General features: G+C 36.7%; 1 protein-coding gene across 2 annotated transcripts in view; it reads left to right on the plus strand.

The window, feature by feature from the left end:
* Nucleotides 1-18,283, plus strand: part of PCCA (propionyl-CoA carboxylase subunit alpha) — a 369,304-nt gene that overhangs the window by 119,403 nt on the left and 231,618 nt on the right. For both annotated transcript variants that reach the window (XM_082366113.1, XM_082366112.1), the window contains exons 9-10: nucleotides 6,322-6,400; nucleotides 13,425-13,527. In XM_082366113.1, the coding sequence (XP_082222239.1) occupies nucleotides 6,322-6,400; nucleotides 13,425-13,527 (182 nt within the window). The remainder of the gene's footprint in view (nucleotides 1-6,321; nucleotides 6,401-13,424; nucleotides 13,528-18,283) is intronic.

Below are 18,283 nucleotides of genomic sequence, written 5' to 3' on the forward strand. Positions count from 1 at the left end.
CTATAGGAGTCCTGTGAAGAGATTTGGTAGTTTGTATAAAAGTACAGTGATAATGGAGATAAAATTGGAGAAATTGGACTTTTTAAAAATAAAGACTTCATAAGAGTTGCATACCATCCAGCAGTTGTACTCCTAGACATACACTCCAGGAACCTCTTGCACAGTATTCCAAGCAACACCTGCAAAAATATTCACGGGAGCATTGTGTGTATAGATCTGAATGTTCATTCACAGTAGAATGAATAATGCTTCAGTATGCTTATACCATGAAATATATCACATCAGTAAAAATAAATGATGTGCAACTACTGAAATTAATTAGTACATTTACTTAGTGATTATTATTTTGCATGCTATTCTTCAGGCACTCTTTTAGCTACTGGAGAAGCAATACTGAGGAAGGCAAAAAAACTGTATCTTCATTTTTTAAACTCATTTTACTTCAAACAATGTAGAAATTAGTTAAAGCAAGAATCATTAATGTTTATTATTACTATTGGTTGAAATATTGAGTATAGGATAGTCACAGTTTCCAAGTTTCCAGTCTACAGATCATTTGTTAATTGCAAATGGAAATGTTATTTCATGAGGAAATTTAATGGACACCATCTTAATCAAGTAATCAAACCTAACTTTGTGAGAAAAAGGACAAATGGACTTTTTTTTTCTTTGCTTGTGTAATTTAAGAATGAGAGTATAGCATCAACTGTGTAGTATTAAATTAAAAAAAATTCTGACTCTAATAATGAGAAAACAATCAGGTAAATTCAAATTGTGGACCACTCTATACAAAAACCACCTTGGATTTTTCTTTTTCTTTTTTTTTAAATTTTATTTATTTATTTATTTTTGGCTGCATTGGGTCTTCGTTGCTACGTGCAGGCTTTCTCTAGTTGTGGCGAGTGGGGACTACTCTTCATTGTGGTGCGCGGGCTTCTCATTGCGGTGGCTTCTCTTGTTGCGGCGCACGGGCTCTAGGCACGCGGGCTTCAGTAGTTGCAGCACGCGGGCTCAGTAGTTGTGGCTCACGGGCTCTAGAGCACAGGCTCAGTAGTCGTAGCGCACGAGCTTAGTTGCTCCGCGGCATGTGGGATCTTCCCAGACCAGGGCTCGAACCCGTGTCGCCTGTATTGGCAGGCAGATTCTTAACCACTGCGCTGCCAGGGAAGTCCCACCTTGGATTTTTCAAAAATCCCCCTCCCCCAACCCCAAAAGGTAAGTGAACTGTTTTACATTAAAGGAGAGTAAAGGAATATAACAAATATTGATATAATGCATAATACTTGTATTTATAATTTTCATCTGGGGATTTCCTTCCTGTCTGTCTTAGGCTTTTTCCCCCCTGATTTTTTGGTTTTCTCTTCTGACGTTCCATTATGAGAGCCTGTTCTGCCCATGTAGAGGACTGTTTTACTCTCTGAAACAACTTTTATTTCCTTTTGCTTTGAACCTTTTCTTTAGGGAAATAAAGACCTTGTATAAGTGTTTCCTAATGGTTTTTTAAAAATAATTAATTAATTAATTTATTTTTGGCTGCGCTGGGTCTTTGTTGCTGTGCGCGGGCTTTCTCTAGTTGCGGCGAGCGGGGGGTACTCTTCAATGCGCTGCGCGGGCTTCTCATTGCGGTGGCTTCTCTTGTTGCGGAGCATGGGCTCTAGGTGTGCGAGCTTCAGTAGTTGTGGCACTCAGGCTCAGTAGTCATGGCTCGCAGGCTCTAGAGCACAGGCTCAGTAGTTGTGGCGCATGGACTTAGTTGCTCCGCGGCATGTGGGATCCTCCCGGACCAGGTCTCAAACCCGTGTCCTCTGCATTGGCAGGTGTATTCTTAACCACTGTGCCACCAGGGACGTCCCCTAATTGTTTTAAAAAGAAGGCCAAAAAAAAAAAAAAAAAAAATCACACCTTCTGTTTGACCCGTGAGAGATTTCTGGTTAGTGCTACCAAATTATGAATTAGGACATTTCCCAAGAAATATTTCACTTTTCCCTTCTTTTTACTTTTCCTTCTCCATCAGTCATTATATTCTATGAAATTTTTATTCAAGAAACTGTAGGTGAAAAAACTACCTAAGATTATTATATGACTCATGATTTTTATATCATTAAGATGTCATTTCATCAGCCTTTAAGTTATCAGTTTATGCCACCCTGTATAGGAGCAGGTTTTGCTTGAAGGGGGTTGGGTGGGGGGGGGTTATGTAGTGTGTGTCTTGTGTAGCTCAACATGGTGCTATTAGTTGGTCAAGAAAAATTGTTTCTTTAGACTTGGAATCCATAACGGTCACTAAATGGGAAAGCACCTAAGCTCCTAGAGGCTTCCTTCATTCCCCTGTCATCCATATCCTAACTATCAACACGTCATGCTGACTACCTGTAAAACAACCTTCAAGTCTCTGTCTTTCTCTCTCTCTCTCTGTATCTACAGCCAAGTCCAGCTTACAGCTCACTCTCTCCTGGACCACCACAAAGCTTCCTAATCAGTCTCCTTTCTCCCATCTTCACCCTTTTTCATTTCATACCTTGCAGAGCAGCCAAAGTGATCTTAAAAAATTAGGACTACATTAGGTCAATGTCCTCTCCTATATAACCTTTCCACCTTGTTCCTTCTGTCAGGAATATTCTGCCCTCATTGATTTTTCAGAGGACTTGCTCTAGCTTGTCAATGTAAGTCTCAGTTTAAATATCAGTTTTCTCAGAGAAGCCTTTTCATGGAAAAGTAACATTAATCACTCTGAATCACATCCCTCTGTTGTTTTTATTGTAGCAACTATCACCACTTAATGTGTTTCACACACACACATACACTTAGGTGCATGTATATTTATATATAGTTCTCTACTAGATACCAAATATAGTAAGTGCCACAAGAGCAGATAATTTTCTGAATTGTTCATCTTTGTATCCCCTGGAGCCAGATCAGTGTTTGGCACAAAGTATTTATTCAGTGAATATTTTTGAGTTGATGAATGAAAATTTGATGGTAGAGTTAGAAAGAGGATTGCTGCTTATGGTCGAAAGTAAGACATACTGATTGCTGGGAGGAAAGGAAACCAGAGAAGTTGTCTTGTCCTGCAGTTAAACCTGCCCTTCCTTTAAGGTTGAGTACAGAAAAGTAGGAATAGAAACCTTTTAGTACTTTGGTACTAAGTTTCTGTTTTTTTAAAAAAAAAAATTAACATTTTTCTCACATAGTACTTAGTAGATATCTTTTTGGAAGCATCATGCAGAAGGGAAATAAGGAATGGAGACTTTGTGCACGTTGGAGTTGGGGTGTTAGAAGGAGTGGGGCATGTATCTCTGGATCTGGGAGGGGAGGTCAGGTAATGGGGAGTAGGCATTCAGTGAGAGGATGGTAAAGGTGAGGAAATATCTGTGAACAGCACTAGGACCTGAGGGTTTTTTTTTTTTTTTTTTTTTTTTTTTAAGCCATCTTATCATACCAGGAGTTTCGTCTCCTTTTAAAACCTTGAAGCATTTTGTTTTGTTATGATAAGGAAGGTTGTTCTGTTTCAAACATATGTCAACTGAAGAATATAAAATTAAAGAAATGTGTTCTAGACAAAAGTTGAACAGAGGAGTAAGTCCTCCAATGGATTAAAAAAAAAAAATGTGAGAGAACATTAGTGGATATTTCATACCCAGGCTGGGAAAAGAGAGGAAGCAATAGCCATCAACTTGATCATTTCTGATTTTTCCAGGCATGTCAACTTTTGACTGAATCTTTTTTTTTTCCTTTTTTGTCCAGTTCCTGGCACCCCATGGCTTTACCCTAGTTAGAGCCACAGGCACAATAAGAAAGTAGGGATGACAGACTGGGCTTTTTGATATTATTTGATATCATCTGTGTAGAATATTCTTTTCCCTGCTTTCCAAATAGCTAGATCTCATTTCTCCATGGCATGGTGACAGCATAAAAATATGTACTGTCTGAAATTTAATGACTTACTTGGCATAAGAAATTGAGTAGAATACCTTACTATTATATTATTTTCAATTATAGCTCAGAAATTATATTGAGTTCGTGACTGTAATGTCCCTAACTTCTACCAGTTTCTCCCTCTCTCCCAGTTGTTTAATATTTGGCTTGTTAAATTTTTGTCAGGGAGTCTTCTCTTCTGGGCTATGTGTGTTCACAGGCCTAACGCTGCATTGCCTCCTTTGGAAGGACCATATTGCAGTTGTCTTATTATGTATTGCCCTGTTGCCTGACAATTTCTCACCTTTTCTGAACATACAATAGTTTCTCATTGACCAATTATTTTATGTGTTTTGTTTTGCCATCCTAGTTCCTTGTTACCAAGGACAACTTCCCAATCTTATTTTGAACCTTACAAATCCCTATATAGTCCAGGGTCCATAGATGAATAAATGACTAACATGAGATTAATACTGGAATCAGAATAACTGCAAATTTCCTAATCCTCAGTGGGAACTGAAAATAGTAGAGATATGGGATGTGGATATCCTACCTCTCGTGGTTTCCTGTTCACATGGATAACTAGTTTTTGATGGTGAATTGATGACATGTTTTTTGGGGATAAAAAAGACCTTAAGTTGTTTTTAAAAGGATTTCTCAGGCATGCTGGTTTCTAATTTTTAGATATTGTTTCTTCACTGCTCAAAAACAAGCTAATTCTTCTTTACTGATCTCAGTCTAATTCCTTTATGTGATACTCATTGTGAGGCTGCAGCACTGCACAAGACAAACACCGTTCTTATTACTCTCAAGCAGGATCTGTAGCACGCAAGAGTGTGTAGCGTAATGTGCTCCCAGTTTATGTTTTCAGTTCTCTTTTCCTCTGCCATCCTGCAGATACGCTGTGTACTTCAAATTGTTTCAGTCCTTTCTTAAACCTGTCCTGTGCTTCCCCCACCTCTGTTTCTGCTATTCCTGCCTAACATGTTCATATCCTGCTCATCCTTCATAGCCTTATATCAGTGGCCCTATCTATAATATGCTCTTCTTAATCCCTTTTCTCTTACCTCCCTGTGATTCTTTTCTGAATTCCCATTGAGAGAATTATTTGGGTACTTTCCCTCTTTCTTCCTAGATTATAAGGCTCCCAGTGTGAAAATACCATGTTCATCTTTCTTGTTCTTACTGCACTTAGTATTGCTTTTAAAATGCTGTCCCACATAAGTCTATCTCACATAAATGTAACCAACATCAGAATTTTAAAAATTTAATTACTTATGAATCACTTAGGAAGCAAGTGCCATTTTAACTAAGTTGAAGTTAAGAGTGATGTTTTGTGGTTTAGGGGTCAAAGGTCTGTGACATTTGGCCCTGTCTTCCCTTTTCGGGAAGATCCTATAGCTAGAGTGTAGTGCTATTAGAGCATCACAGGCCAGGAAGAGTCCTTTAAGGGCTCACTGACCTCTTCTTTCCTCAGAAAAGATCATAAACAAGTGGTCTCAGACATGAGTATCTCCACCGTATTGTCGGAGAACCTCTAAACAAAGAGACTTCACAGCTTTTCTTGATAAATCATTGTAGATGACTCATGCTGTCAGAAATTTTACTTTATAATAACTACTCTAAATACACAATCCTCTTTACTAACAACAATTTTATTAATTTTCTCTTATAAAACTTTGGCTGGAACTGTCCTTTGTTTTGGGCCTGACTTCGTATTTTCATAATATTCCCTAAGTCTAGGTATTTCATTGCCTGTGGCCTGAGTGGAGTAGTGCCGTAGCTTCTCCACTGATACCAGCGAGCTCTGCATCTTCTGCTCCAGTCATAATATACCAGCCATGGCTTGATTTTTCCCAAAGCCGTCATGTCAGTTCTTGCAGATAAAAGCTGCAGGGGTTCCCTGTGATTTTTCAGATGAAAATACCTCAAGTACCTGTAAACCATTACTTTTGAAAAAAAGGGAATTTAATTTGTTATGTATGCAAACAGCAGTTTTGGGGAATCAAAAGAATGCGTGTGTGCCTGTGGGTGTGTGTGCGCGCGCGCGCGTGTGTCCTTAATGCTATAAAAGTTGTTTCTTATATCCTTGGTTAATTAACACTGTATCTATTTCCATTTTTGGAATCCACTGTCAAATTATGTTTTCTTAGCTTTTTATTTCATTATTGGGGAAAATGTTATATTTATTGATACACATAGTCTTTTTCTTTTAATATGATCACACTCATTTAAAAAATATATGTAAGATCATTACACTGATGTTATTTTCCTGACTCTAAAGAAAGGAACTTTTAAATAAATTAGTTATTGTCTTCTGTGTTATCGAACATGTGGTCAGTTGTCATGTTCATGCATCCAAATGATCAAAGTCTGAATTTCTGTCTAATTCTTCCCTGCTGTTAGGCTACCCTGTCATGATCAAGGCCTCAGCAGGTGGTGGTGGGAAAGGCATGCGAATCGCTTGGGATGATGAAGAGACCAGGTGAGATTCTGTCCAAAATACACTTTTGATGAAAATTGCAGTTACTAGAGTTTTATTAAACTGACAAGTAAACAGATAACAAAAGCATAATGGAATAGTTATAATAATCATCTAATTTTTACTCTTCTAGATGGGAAAAATTGAAATTATGCAGAAAAGTTTCTTATTTATATTTTGATGATGATTATCCTATTATCAAAAGGTTTTTACCTTCTTAAACATTAATAAAGGATTATCTTTTTTTTTACAGTGTATTTTTGAAAATTATAGTCATGATTTTGTCTTCTAGGCAAAAATTACTGACGTTTGGCTATGTAATTCTGAATGTGATCAAAGATTTGAACCGTATATATTTGAAAGCAGTCATAATTTTATCTGTTTATGTATTATTATGCATTTGCTTCCCTTTGTCTATAAAAATAGTGAACTACTATTATAACTTTATAGTGTGAAATATATTTCATTTTGAATTTGAAATTATTGTATGTCCTTTATATGCAGTGCACTCTTATGAATTTAGAACACTTTCTTAGTAGTAGTTTCAGAAATCAAAAGAAACTTTTAAAACAAAAATTTAAAAACCTAATGTATTGATAACATCATGGGGATTAGAAAATAATTTTTTTGAACAACTGCCTAGTACAAGCAGGTTTCAAGGGACTCTATTCAGATTTGTATCACATACTTCAAGGTTTGGCAGCAAGAGAGATTTATGTCATTTTTTGAAGGAGGGGAATTTAAAAAATCACTGAATTATTATCGTTAATGTTGCCTTTCCTGCCCTTTCTCTACCCAAAAGTAATTTGATCTTCCAAATGGTTAGTTCTGTTTTCTCCCTTTCTTTTCCCTTTCTTCCTATTCCCTGAAATCTCTGAAAGAGAGAAATCTGGAGTTGGTGTGAAAGTCATCCAGTACAAATCTAATTCAGAAATTAGGTTCTAAAGTGAACATACAAGGTAAAACTCTCTTAGAGGCAATATATTACCCTTTAAAATCTGAGGGGAAGACACCACACTGCAGACTTGTACAGATAGTTTTAACTCTAGAAGACAGTTGTCTCAGGACACCATTGTTTTCTTTGGTTGTGTGTTAGAGGTGGGGTGATAACATGTGCCCAATACAGACCTTTCAGCCCCACTCTCACGTTCAGTGTGGCACTGATACCAGATACTGACTGAGGTAACGTCAGATTCTCTTCTCCCATCTTACACTTACCCAGCATAAATAAACTCATTGCATGGATTGGTGATACTTGTTATTGAGATATTTGATACTGAGAGCCTCCTGTGTGACAGGCAGTGTTTTAGTAAGGTTCCAGGAATACAGCAATGAACAGAAACAGACAAAATAATCCACTCCTCTATGCAGTTCTCTCTCTCTGTTCCTCTATATCCAGTATATAACTGGATCAGGAGTTCTTAACCTTTGGATTCACAGACCCGTAAAGTTCAGGGACGTTCGTGCACCTGGATAAGGAAAAAAAGTACATATTTCTTTCGCTAGCCTCTAACTGGAATTTAGTGTTTCCTCCAATATAGACAAGCTATACGATAGTAGTAGTATCTGTGGGACTTTTCACCCTTTAGGAGATCCCTTATATTATCACATTACATTGTTGCAGGTATCTCTAAGTTACAGTGATTGTGAGACTTGTTGTTGGAGCTTATAACGAATAAAGAACCAAGTGCATGATATCCCAAATTTGTTTTTAAAAAACATTTTGATACCTGTATTTCAATATATTTTGTTTCTTATGCAATCCTATGCATATTCTTTTCTACATTTTAAATCACTTTGAACCTTATTTTGACAAGAGGTTCCTATGCTGCATGAGACTGCCAAAGGCATCCACGACATAAACAAGGTTCAGAAACCCATTCTGGTAGGAAGAGACAAACAATGAACAAGATCAAAGTAAATCATATCCTATTGTGGAAGGTGATAAGCAGTATAAGAAAAGTAAAGGAGGAAAGGAAGAGGCATAGGGAGCGCTGGAGGGAATTCCCATTCTAAACAGGATTATCAGGGCTGTCCTCACTGAGAAGGCACATTTGAGCGAGGAGGGAAGAGTGCGGGGATTAGGATCCAGGCAAGGGAAGAGCAAGTGTGGAGGCAGTGACGCAGTAGCGTGTCTGGAGAGATCCGGGGCTGGCCAGCTGGTGGGGGCAGGGGGAGGAGTAGAAGGAGATGGGGAGCCGTTTGTCTAGGACCTTGTAGGCCATTCTTAGTGAGATGGGGGGCTACTGGAGGGTTTCAGTAGAGAAGTCACAATCATGGAACTTCAACAAACTCCTAACATTATTTACATGTTTTGAATTATAAAAATTTTCAAATGTACAAAGATGTAGAAGAATACAATGAACTTCTATATACGTATCATCCAGATTTACCAATTGTCAAGATTTTGTGACTTAAGTTTTAAGTTAAGGATCACTCTGGTTACTCTCTTGGCAATAGACTTAACAGGGGACAGAATCATGAACTCTAGAATCAGGGAAACCAGTTGGGAGGCTGTTGAAATAATCCACGCAAAATAATGGTGATGGTGGCTTCCACCAGTGTAATGGTGGAAGTGGTAAGAAAGAGTTTAATTCTGAAAGTAGAGGCAACAGGATTTTCTGAGTGATTGGATATAGAGTTTGAGTACTTGAAGATGACTTGCAGGCCCTGTTTAAGTTATCTTATTTGTTTGCTCTTATTCTCTCTTTGGCCTTAGTGTTGATTTATAAGAATTAAATGGATATGGTGCAACACTAATTTACTTGAAAATTTCTTGGGAAATGCTGAGAAGTTAAGGTCAGAGTGAGGGCGTTTATCTTCAGGATTGAAGAATGCTTAATTGAAGAATGGTCTGCTTCTTAACCTCTCTCTGGAACTCTGCCTGGCATGGTTCCTTTTGATAGTGGAGACTTGCAGAGCATTGGTTGACTATGTGAAATGTTTGAAGTTGGACTGGCTAGTTGTGTGTGGGTGGAAGCAGGCATAAGGGTAGGAGGCATACTTAGCCCCATTTTTACCACATAATTCGTCTTATTTGACTTCTGAAGTTCAGGTGTTGAAGCTATCTCTTGTGCTTTATTTGTAACCCCTGTGAGTTAGTGGACGTCTCCATGGGTTGGTTGGGCTTCCTCACGGGATGGTGACTTTAGACTTCTTACATAGTGACCCGGGGATCCAAGAGTATTTGTTTCAAATCCAAGTGGAAGCTGTATCACTTTTCATGATCCAGTCTCAGAAGTCACACAGCTTGCCTTCACCATATTTTGTTGATTACCAGTGAGCACAAATTCTACCTGAATTCAAGGGGAGGGGCATTAGACTTCAGTTCCTTGTGAAGGAGTGGCAAGTTTCTTAGAAGAGCATATGGAATGGGAGATGCTGTTGTGGCCATGTTTGGAAAAGACAGTCTGCTACAGTCTATTTATAGTAAAGAATGAGGTAATAAAGATGTTAAACACTACTTAATGGTTTTATAAGAGATGTGTATTTTGTGAACTCTAATTTTTTTTTTATCAGTGTTATCCCCTTTTATATGGCACTTACATAGCCATTTCACTGAAAGCCTTAGCACTTATTTTTCATTATTGTTCTTAGGATCTCATTTTTTTTTTTTTTTAAAACACTGATTATTATTATTATTTTTTATTATTATTTTTGGCTGTGTTGGGTCTTCGCCTCTGTGCGAGGGCTTTCTCTAGTTGCGGCAAGCGGGGGCCACTCCTCATCGCGGTGCGCGGGCCTGTCACTATCGCGGCCTCTCCTGTTGCGGAGCACAGGCTCCAGACGCGCAGGCTCAGTAATTGTGGCTCACGGGCCTAGTTGCTCCGCGGCATGTGGGATCCTCCCAGACCAGGGCTCGAACCCGTGTCCCCTGCATTGGCAGGCAGATTCTCAACCACTGCGCCACCAGGGAAGCCCCAGGATCTCATATTTATCAGTCATTTCTCCTGGGCTACTCTCAGTAACATATTCTTTTACGGTAGGGTTACTCTTCAGTTTCTTGGCAATGAGATTTGCTATGCTGCTTTTAACCAATGGATTTTAATTTAGAATTTAGTGTTTTTGGAAATCGCTGTATCTATTCATATATTGGGCATCTTTGGTAAATAAGTTAACCCTTTCTTGGTCAGTAAATGTCACATTGTTTCAAAATATTTTCATATAATTAGTAAAAATACATACATAAACCATTTCCTACCTAAAATTACTCTTTTCAACTTGATAAATAAGCCATCTCTAAAACTTTGTTGAAATTAACTAAAGTATAACATTATTTGATATAATGATACAGGACCCTCATTTAAAAAATTTGCTGTCTATCCTCTGTTAATTTGGAAAAAATCAAAACTTTGGAAAAATTGAGAGAACAGTCCAGAAAACACCCAGATATTTGTCTTCGGGTGTCACCAACTGTTAATATCGTGCTGCACTGCATTTACTCCTTCCTCCCTTGAGGAAGAAATTTTTGTACATAATCCACAAAAATTTTAACATTCTTCAGATGGAAAACTTAGTAGCCATTAATTGCTTTATTCTTTTTTTTTTTTTAACATCTCTATTGGAGTATAATTGCTTTACAATGGTGTGTTAGTTTCTGCTTTATAATTTTGCTTTATTCTTGTATCTTAAGGAGTGTGTCCCTCTTGTAACATCTTCAGGGAAGTAGCATCTATACTTATCTTAGAATCTTTAGAACATCTGAAAGATTTAAAAAAGTATAGTGTTTGTTGTATTGTATAATAAATTAGGGTAAGAGTCATGGAGGTTGTTGAAAGTAGACTCAGATATTTTCATAATAATCTCTGGCTTTCTTTTCCTTATCCCTATTTATTTATTTTTAGAGTATAATTGCTTTACAATGGTTTGTTAGTTTCTGCTGTATAACAAAGTGAATCAGCTATACATATACATATATCCCCATATCTCCTCCCTCTTGGGTGTCCCTCCCACCCTCCCTATCCCACCCCTCTAGGTGGACACAAAGCACCGAGCTGATCTCCCTATGCCATGCGGCTGCTTCCCACTAGCTATCGATTTTACATTTGGTAGTGTATATATGTCCATGCCACTCTCTCACTTCGTCCCAGTTTACCCTTCCCCCTCCCTGTGTCCTCAAGTCCATTCTCTACGTCTGCATCTTTATTCCTGTCCTACCCCTAGGTTCTTCAGAACCATTTTTTTTTTTTTTTTTAGATTCCATATATATGTGTTAGCATATGGTATTTGTTTTTTTCGTTTCTTTTTATGGCTGAGTAATATTCCATTGTATATATATATGCCACGTCTTCTTTATCCATTCATCTGTCAATGGACACTTAGGTTGCTTCCATGTCCTGGCTATTGTAAATAGAGCTGCAGTGAACATTGTGGTACATGACTCTTTCTGAATTACGGTTTTCTCAGGGTATATGCCAGTAGTGGAATTGCTGCCTTATCCCAATTTAAATGAAATGTTATGGCATAAATGGAAAATTGATCATGTCTACATTTTGGAGTAACCCCACTAGACTTCAGGTGTTGTGAGGGCAGTTTCTGTTTTAATTTTGTATTTCCATCACATATATATATGCACCAGGCACATAGTTTCATGAGTAGTAAGTATTTATTGAATGAATATATTACTGAGTGCTACAAATGATCTAAATGCAGTTTTCCATGAGCTCCAAAACATGTTGGTAATGCTTTCAAACATGATAATTTATTTGGGTGACTTTGAGTTTTTAAATTTTTGGTATTTTTGATTTAAATGCAAAATGAAAACTTTAAAGTCATTAGAGCAGAGACAAACTGTAAAGTACTATGTTTTTTCCTTGTGAATCATTGTATCCCACCTAATAAAAAGTTGGTTATATGGTATTGAAAACAATGGTTCATTGTGCTTTCGTTTCTTCGAGGTTTGTAGTCTGAGATCTGAACTCGATTCCCTAAAATCAAGGGAGTAATGGAGGACTAAGAAAACGTGATACCTTTTCTCTGAGAATGCTGAGAAATAGAAATTTTTGCAATATGTTTTCAAATTTATCCTTCTAGTCTGTGTTTACTTGCAATGTTGTATTTTCCAAGCACACAAACAAATGAGATAGTTATTTCTAATATTGCCAGATGGAGTGTTTGCAAATGAAAGGATTAAAAGAATTTTAATGTTAAACATTAAATACAGGTATTTGATCTGAAGATTAAGAAACTATTAATTACATATAAAAGGAATTAAATTTTATACTCTTGAGTATATCAATGAATGGAATATAACATACCCTAGTTAGCGTTAGGTAAGCAAGTTTGAGTTTTTAATAGACTGAGTGAACTCATTTCAAAGTGTATGACTTTAGTAAGCATATTTTAATAATGATAATGTTTAAGTTATAGTTTGGAAATAAAATATACAAAGCAATAATTAAATTCATATTTTTATTTAAAAAAATTGAACTTTTTTAATTATTATTTTTGAACAGTTTTAAAGAAGATAAAATTGTGATGATCTGTATGGCTGTGTGGGAGGTCATTGCTTTTAAAGTTGTGTATTTAAAATATCAGGGAGTCTTCTTGAGGACCTTCCTTTTGTGTTCTTACTGAGTATATTTGCTGTGGCTTTGCCCCAGTTGTACAGTTGTCTAGGTCCTTTACATTTTTGTGTGCATCTTCTGACTTCCGAGTCAAATGGATATGCATTTTTATATATTTTTATTAGTGGAATTAAGGTATAGTAAGGTCAAAGAAATGAAATTTTATATGATTTGTATGGTTTATTGAAAATACCTCATTTTTAACAGTTGGTGAAATAAGTATTGGTGTTCCTGTTTCTATAAAAATCTAGGATCAGGGAAATTAAAGCATTCACCCAGAGTCACAGAGCTAGTGAGTAGAAGAGTTGTTCAACCAAAATTAATTGAGTTATTTGTATATTAAGTGAATTTTTCTCTGCTTTGTTCAGAAGTAAGCACAAATAAACCTTTAATTAGTTTTCTTTTATATCGAGGGCTGTATTTGTTTTGTGTTCGTTTGACTGTTCCGTTTTTCTTTACAGGGATGGTTTTAGATTTTCATCTCAAGAAGCTGCTTCTAGTTTTGGTGATGATAGGCTACTAATAGAAAAATTTATTGATAACCCTCGTCATATAGAAGTCCAGGTTGGTACATTTTAAGATGCTTTTGCATTATTATAACTTTAAAATAATATTGCTTACTCCTATTAGAAACACATCCTTTCTTACATTTAGAGTGATTGTGAAAGCTCTGGTATGTTCGAATAAGTATGAAATAGAGAATGTACATAAGTTGATCGCCTCCCTTTGGAATCTGGTATCCTTTTTTCAAGTGCCAGAATGTTGATTGGATGGGGAATGATACAGAAGCCAGCTCCAGAAAGCAATAGTCACAAGATGTCCTTCCAGGCCGAATATATTCTACCTAGAGGCGCACTCAGTCCCCTTCTGATACTGGGCCACTTTGGGGCATTTTTAAAAGAAAAGTGCCTGACCTGGACTCTTGTATCATTTCGGTTCACAGATGTCTGTGTGGCTTATTGTGACAGGCGTTCTGCTATTGGATAGAGATGAATAAATCATTTCTTCTACTCAGATTAAGATTGTAATCCATCTGTTAAAGTGGTTGTGGAGGTGTGGCTTTCAGCAAAAGAAAATGTTTTTTTCTGAAGTAAAACACAGATGCAGAAGGAACGTCTACCGAAATTTTCATTTTTCTGTCAGAAATGCCTTTTGCTAATTTTACACATTGTGGCTATGAATTGATATGTAACAATTGAAATTGATAAAATATAAATATCAGATTAGAAATCATATTGAAATGAAAGTATTATTATTTTTTTCTTAATTTTGTGTGGATAGAGTTCCAGAAAATTAAATAAAAGGTTATTTGCTGCCCTTGTGACTTCTGATGGGGCATAATAAAACAAAGTCTTAGATTTTGTCATTGTGTTTTCTAAGTTTAATTATCACTTTACATAGATATTATTTTTAGTTAGGAAATCTTCATGTAGATCCTCAAATCTTCCAGAGTGGAAAAAACAAATTGCAAACATATAGTCCATTTATATTTTTAAAACATTGAACATAATGTATTTCTTTCTGAGGCTAGCAGATTTTGTTTTGTTTGTTAGTTTTTGTTTTTAGATATTCTAAATTGAAATATCACATATACAGTGAAGTCCACCTAAGCGTACAGTTTAATAAAAATTTATTTATACACATGTGTAACTGTGTAACAACCATCCAGATCTGTACATGGATCATTTCTGTTATATCAGAAGATTCTTTCATGCCACTTCCAGTCAGTCCTTCTCCTTGGCCACCAAAGTTAACAGCTGTTCTGACATCGCATACCATAGATTGTTTTTGTTTGTTCTTGAACTGCATGTAAATGGAATCATACGATACATACTTGCTTGTGTTGGCTTCTTTCACACAACATTGTATCTGAGGTTCATGAGGCTGTGCATTATCATTCGCTCAAAAATTGCTCTGTGGTGTTCCATTATTTGAATAACCTGCAATTTATCCATTTTTCTGATGGTGAACCTTTAGGTTGTTTCCATTTTTTTGATATTATGAATAAACTGCTATGTCTTTTTATGAACATACATACTTTCGCATATACTGAGGAGAGGGATTGTTGGATTACATGGTCAGGTTATGTTTAGTTCTAATAGATACTGTGGTTGTTCTATCAATAACATATACTCCTGCCCATGATATATGAATGTTTCCAGTTCAGCCATCTTTTCCAACATTTGGTGTTCTCAGTTTTTTAATGTTTAGCCATTTTATTGGACATGTAATAGTATCTCTGTTTTAATTTGCATTTCCCTGATGAATATTGATGCTGAGCATGTTTTTATAAGTTGATTGACCAAAACTGGATATCTTATTTTGTGAAGCGACTGCTCAAGTCTCACCCTTGCCCCCCTTTTTCAAATTAGATATTTTAGAATTATTGAGTGTTCAGGGTTCTATATCTATTTTGATTATGAGTCCTTCACCACACACACACACACACACACACACACACACACACACACACACACACACATCTTCCCCCCATCTGCGACTTACCTATTCACTTTATTAATAATGTCTTTCAAGGAATAGAAGTTCTCAATTTTGTTGAAGTCCAGTTTAAGTCCACTTTGCATACCCAAGTTAGGAGCTTTATTGTTTTAGGTTTGGTATTTAGGCCTGTTACTCTCTTTGAATTTTTTGTTTGTTTGTTTGGTGTGAGATGGAGTCAAAGTAAATTTTCTTACATTCTCATACCCAATTTTTCCAGCATCATTTATTGTGGTGTACATTTGCTGTAAATTAAGTGACATTTGGTCACTGTCTTGTTTTGGTTTTGTAGTAAGTCTAAAAATCTGGTACTGTAAGTGCTCTAAATTCATTGTTTTTCTTCAGATAATGTTGGCTTTTTTTAGATTCTTTGAGTTTCCATGTAACCTTTAGACTTTGTCTTGTCAATCTGTCTCTACCTTCTACCTATACTCCCACCCTCCCCCCACATCAGATGGGATTTGGATTATATTGAATCTAGAGATTATTTTGGGGAGAATTAACATCTTAACAATATTGAGTTTTCTAAGCCATGAACTAGAATATCTCTTCATGTATTTGTATCTTTAATTTCTCTCAGCATTTTTTTGTAGTTTTGAATGTAGAGGTTTTATCTATCTTTCATTAGATTTATTCCTGGATGTCTGATAAGTTTTGACACTATTATAAATGTTATTTTCTAAATTTCATTTGCCTGTTGATTGTTGCTTATATGTAGCAACAATTGAATTTTATGTATTAATCTTGTATCCAGTGTCCTTTTTAAATCCACTTGTTTATTTTTTGTGTTTTGGTTATCTATTGCTGAGTGATTAACCATCCCAAAATGCAGTGATTCGAAACATTTAAGGTTGTACAACAATGTGAATGTACTTATTTAATGCCACTGAGTTGTACACTTAAAAATGGTTACAATGGTAAATTTTACCTATATTTTGCCACAATAAAAAAACTACACAACATTTAACTATTTCTTATTCTGTGGGTTGATTGGGTTCGGCTGGACACATCTTTTGCCTCACTAGGTGTCTGTCCACTGGGCCAGTAGTCACGTTGGGGCTTGACTGGTTTGGAACATCCAATGTTAGTGCCTTGGAGGATTGACTTGAAGATGAGGTCAGCCAAGACATGGGACAGCTGGGCCTCTCTCTTTCTCTCTTTATTCATTCTTGGGGCATTTCCACATGACTTCTCCATGTGGAATTTCTGTCAGGATATCCAGACTTCTATATTGAGTATCAGAGCTATGTGAAGTAGCCATTCTGCCTTTTAAAGTTTAGGTGGCACAGGATCACTTTTGTTGCATTTTGCAAGTCACTTGGCCAGCCTAGAATCATTGCCATAAGTGCTTATGCAAGGGTGTGCATACCATGGTTTGTTATATTTAGGGCTATTTTTGGATACTAGTTATCACAACCCTTTCTGTGGCCCCCAATGATCATGTCCTTCCATAGGCAGAATATACCTACCTTCCTTCCAAAACCAGAATCTCATATTCAAACTTGGTTCAGGTATGGATGAGGCTTTTTGTGTATGGTTTCTCAAGAGCAGTTTTTGTGATGTGAAGATCTCTGTATTTAAAGACAGTGTGACACTCACTTATCAAAAATACAATGATGAGAAAAGGATATGACACTGCAACGAATACCCCCTATTCAACAAGGTAGAAAAAGGGAGGCACACAGTATTCAATGGTTCTTAGCAATTGAAACCCAGAAATTCAAGCTGAGAGGTCCCTGTGGAGGATTTTGTAATAATTCTAGTGGGAGAGGGTAGCACCTTGGGCCAGCGTGTGGTGGAGGTGGTGAGATGTGATTGAATTCTGGATATTTTGTGAAGGTAGACCAGATCTTCTAAAGATCGGATGTGATGTATAAGAAAAAAATAAGGCATCAAAGATAGTTTTAGGCTTTTGGCCTGGCGAATTGTAAGAATGGGACTGTCTTACTGAGAAGGGAAAGACTGTGAGAGGTGCATGTTTTGGGGGAGGAAATCAGGGTATGAAGATGGACCAATGAAGGTGGAGATGCCCATTAGATATCAAAATGTAGGTGTTGAGTAGACTGTTGGATATTTAAGTCTATAATTTAGGGGAGGTATTTGGGCTACCCTTCCTGTAAGATCCTAGAGGCAAAATTAATTTCCCTCCCTTTTCTATATTCCCCATCTAGCACTTATTTGTGCTATTCGAAGACCACTTATGCCATTTTATCTTTAGCTATCAGACTTTCCTCGTAGACGAAGAAGTCCTTGAGGGCAGAGGCTGGATCTTATTCATTTGTTGTCCCTAGCAACCAGGCAGTGTCCTTCACATTACTAATACTCAGTAAATGTTTGTTCAGTTGTTTTAAATAATTATATTTCTACATAAGCTTTTAGTTTATTTTAATTAACCATGGTGTATATTCTAGCCGATATTTTTAAACTTAGGTGAAAATATCTCCCAGTAACTTAAATAGGCAACACAGATGTTTCCCATATCTGATCTACACTTGGAAGGTTTTTTACTTATTTTCTTCAGTTTTAATTAATTAATGTTAAATAATTTGTGCACATGATGAAGGGTATTCAATGAAAAGTAAGCCTTCTTTCACCCTTGTCTCCAAGTCCCCTGGTTTCTATCCCTAGAAGCAGGCACTGTTACTGTTTTTTGAATATCCTGCCATAGTCTGTGAAGTATATACATGTATATCAACTATTGTTTTTCACACGAGCTATCACATACTGTGTTCTTTCTCGTGCTGAAACTGTGTACTGGCAGTAGGAATGGCACAGCTCTGTGTGGTTTAAACCAGGGCACTGATGGCATTTTATGGGCTGG

The sequence above is a fragment of the Balaenoptera borealis genome (genome assembly GCF_965194805.1).
Source record: "Balaenoptera borealis genome assembly, chromosome: 18".
In the NCBI taxonomy this organism is placed as follows: Eukaryota; Metazoa; Chordata; class Mammalia; order Artiodactyla; family Balaenopteridae; genus Balaenoptera; species Balaenoptera borealis.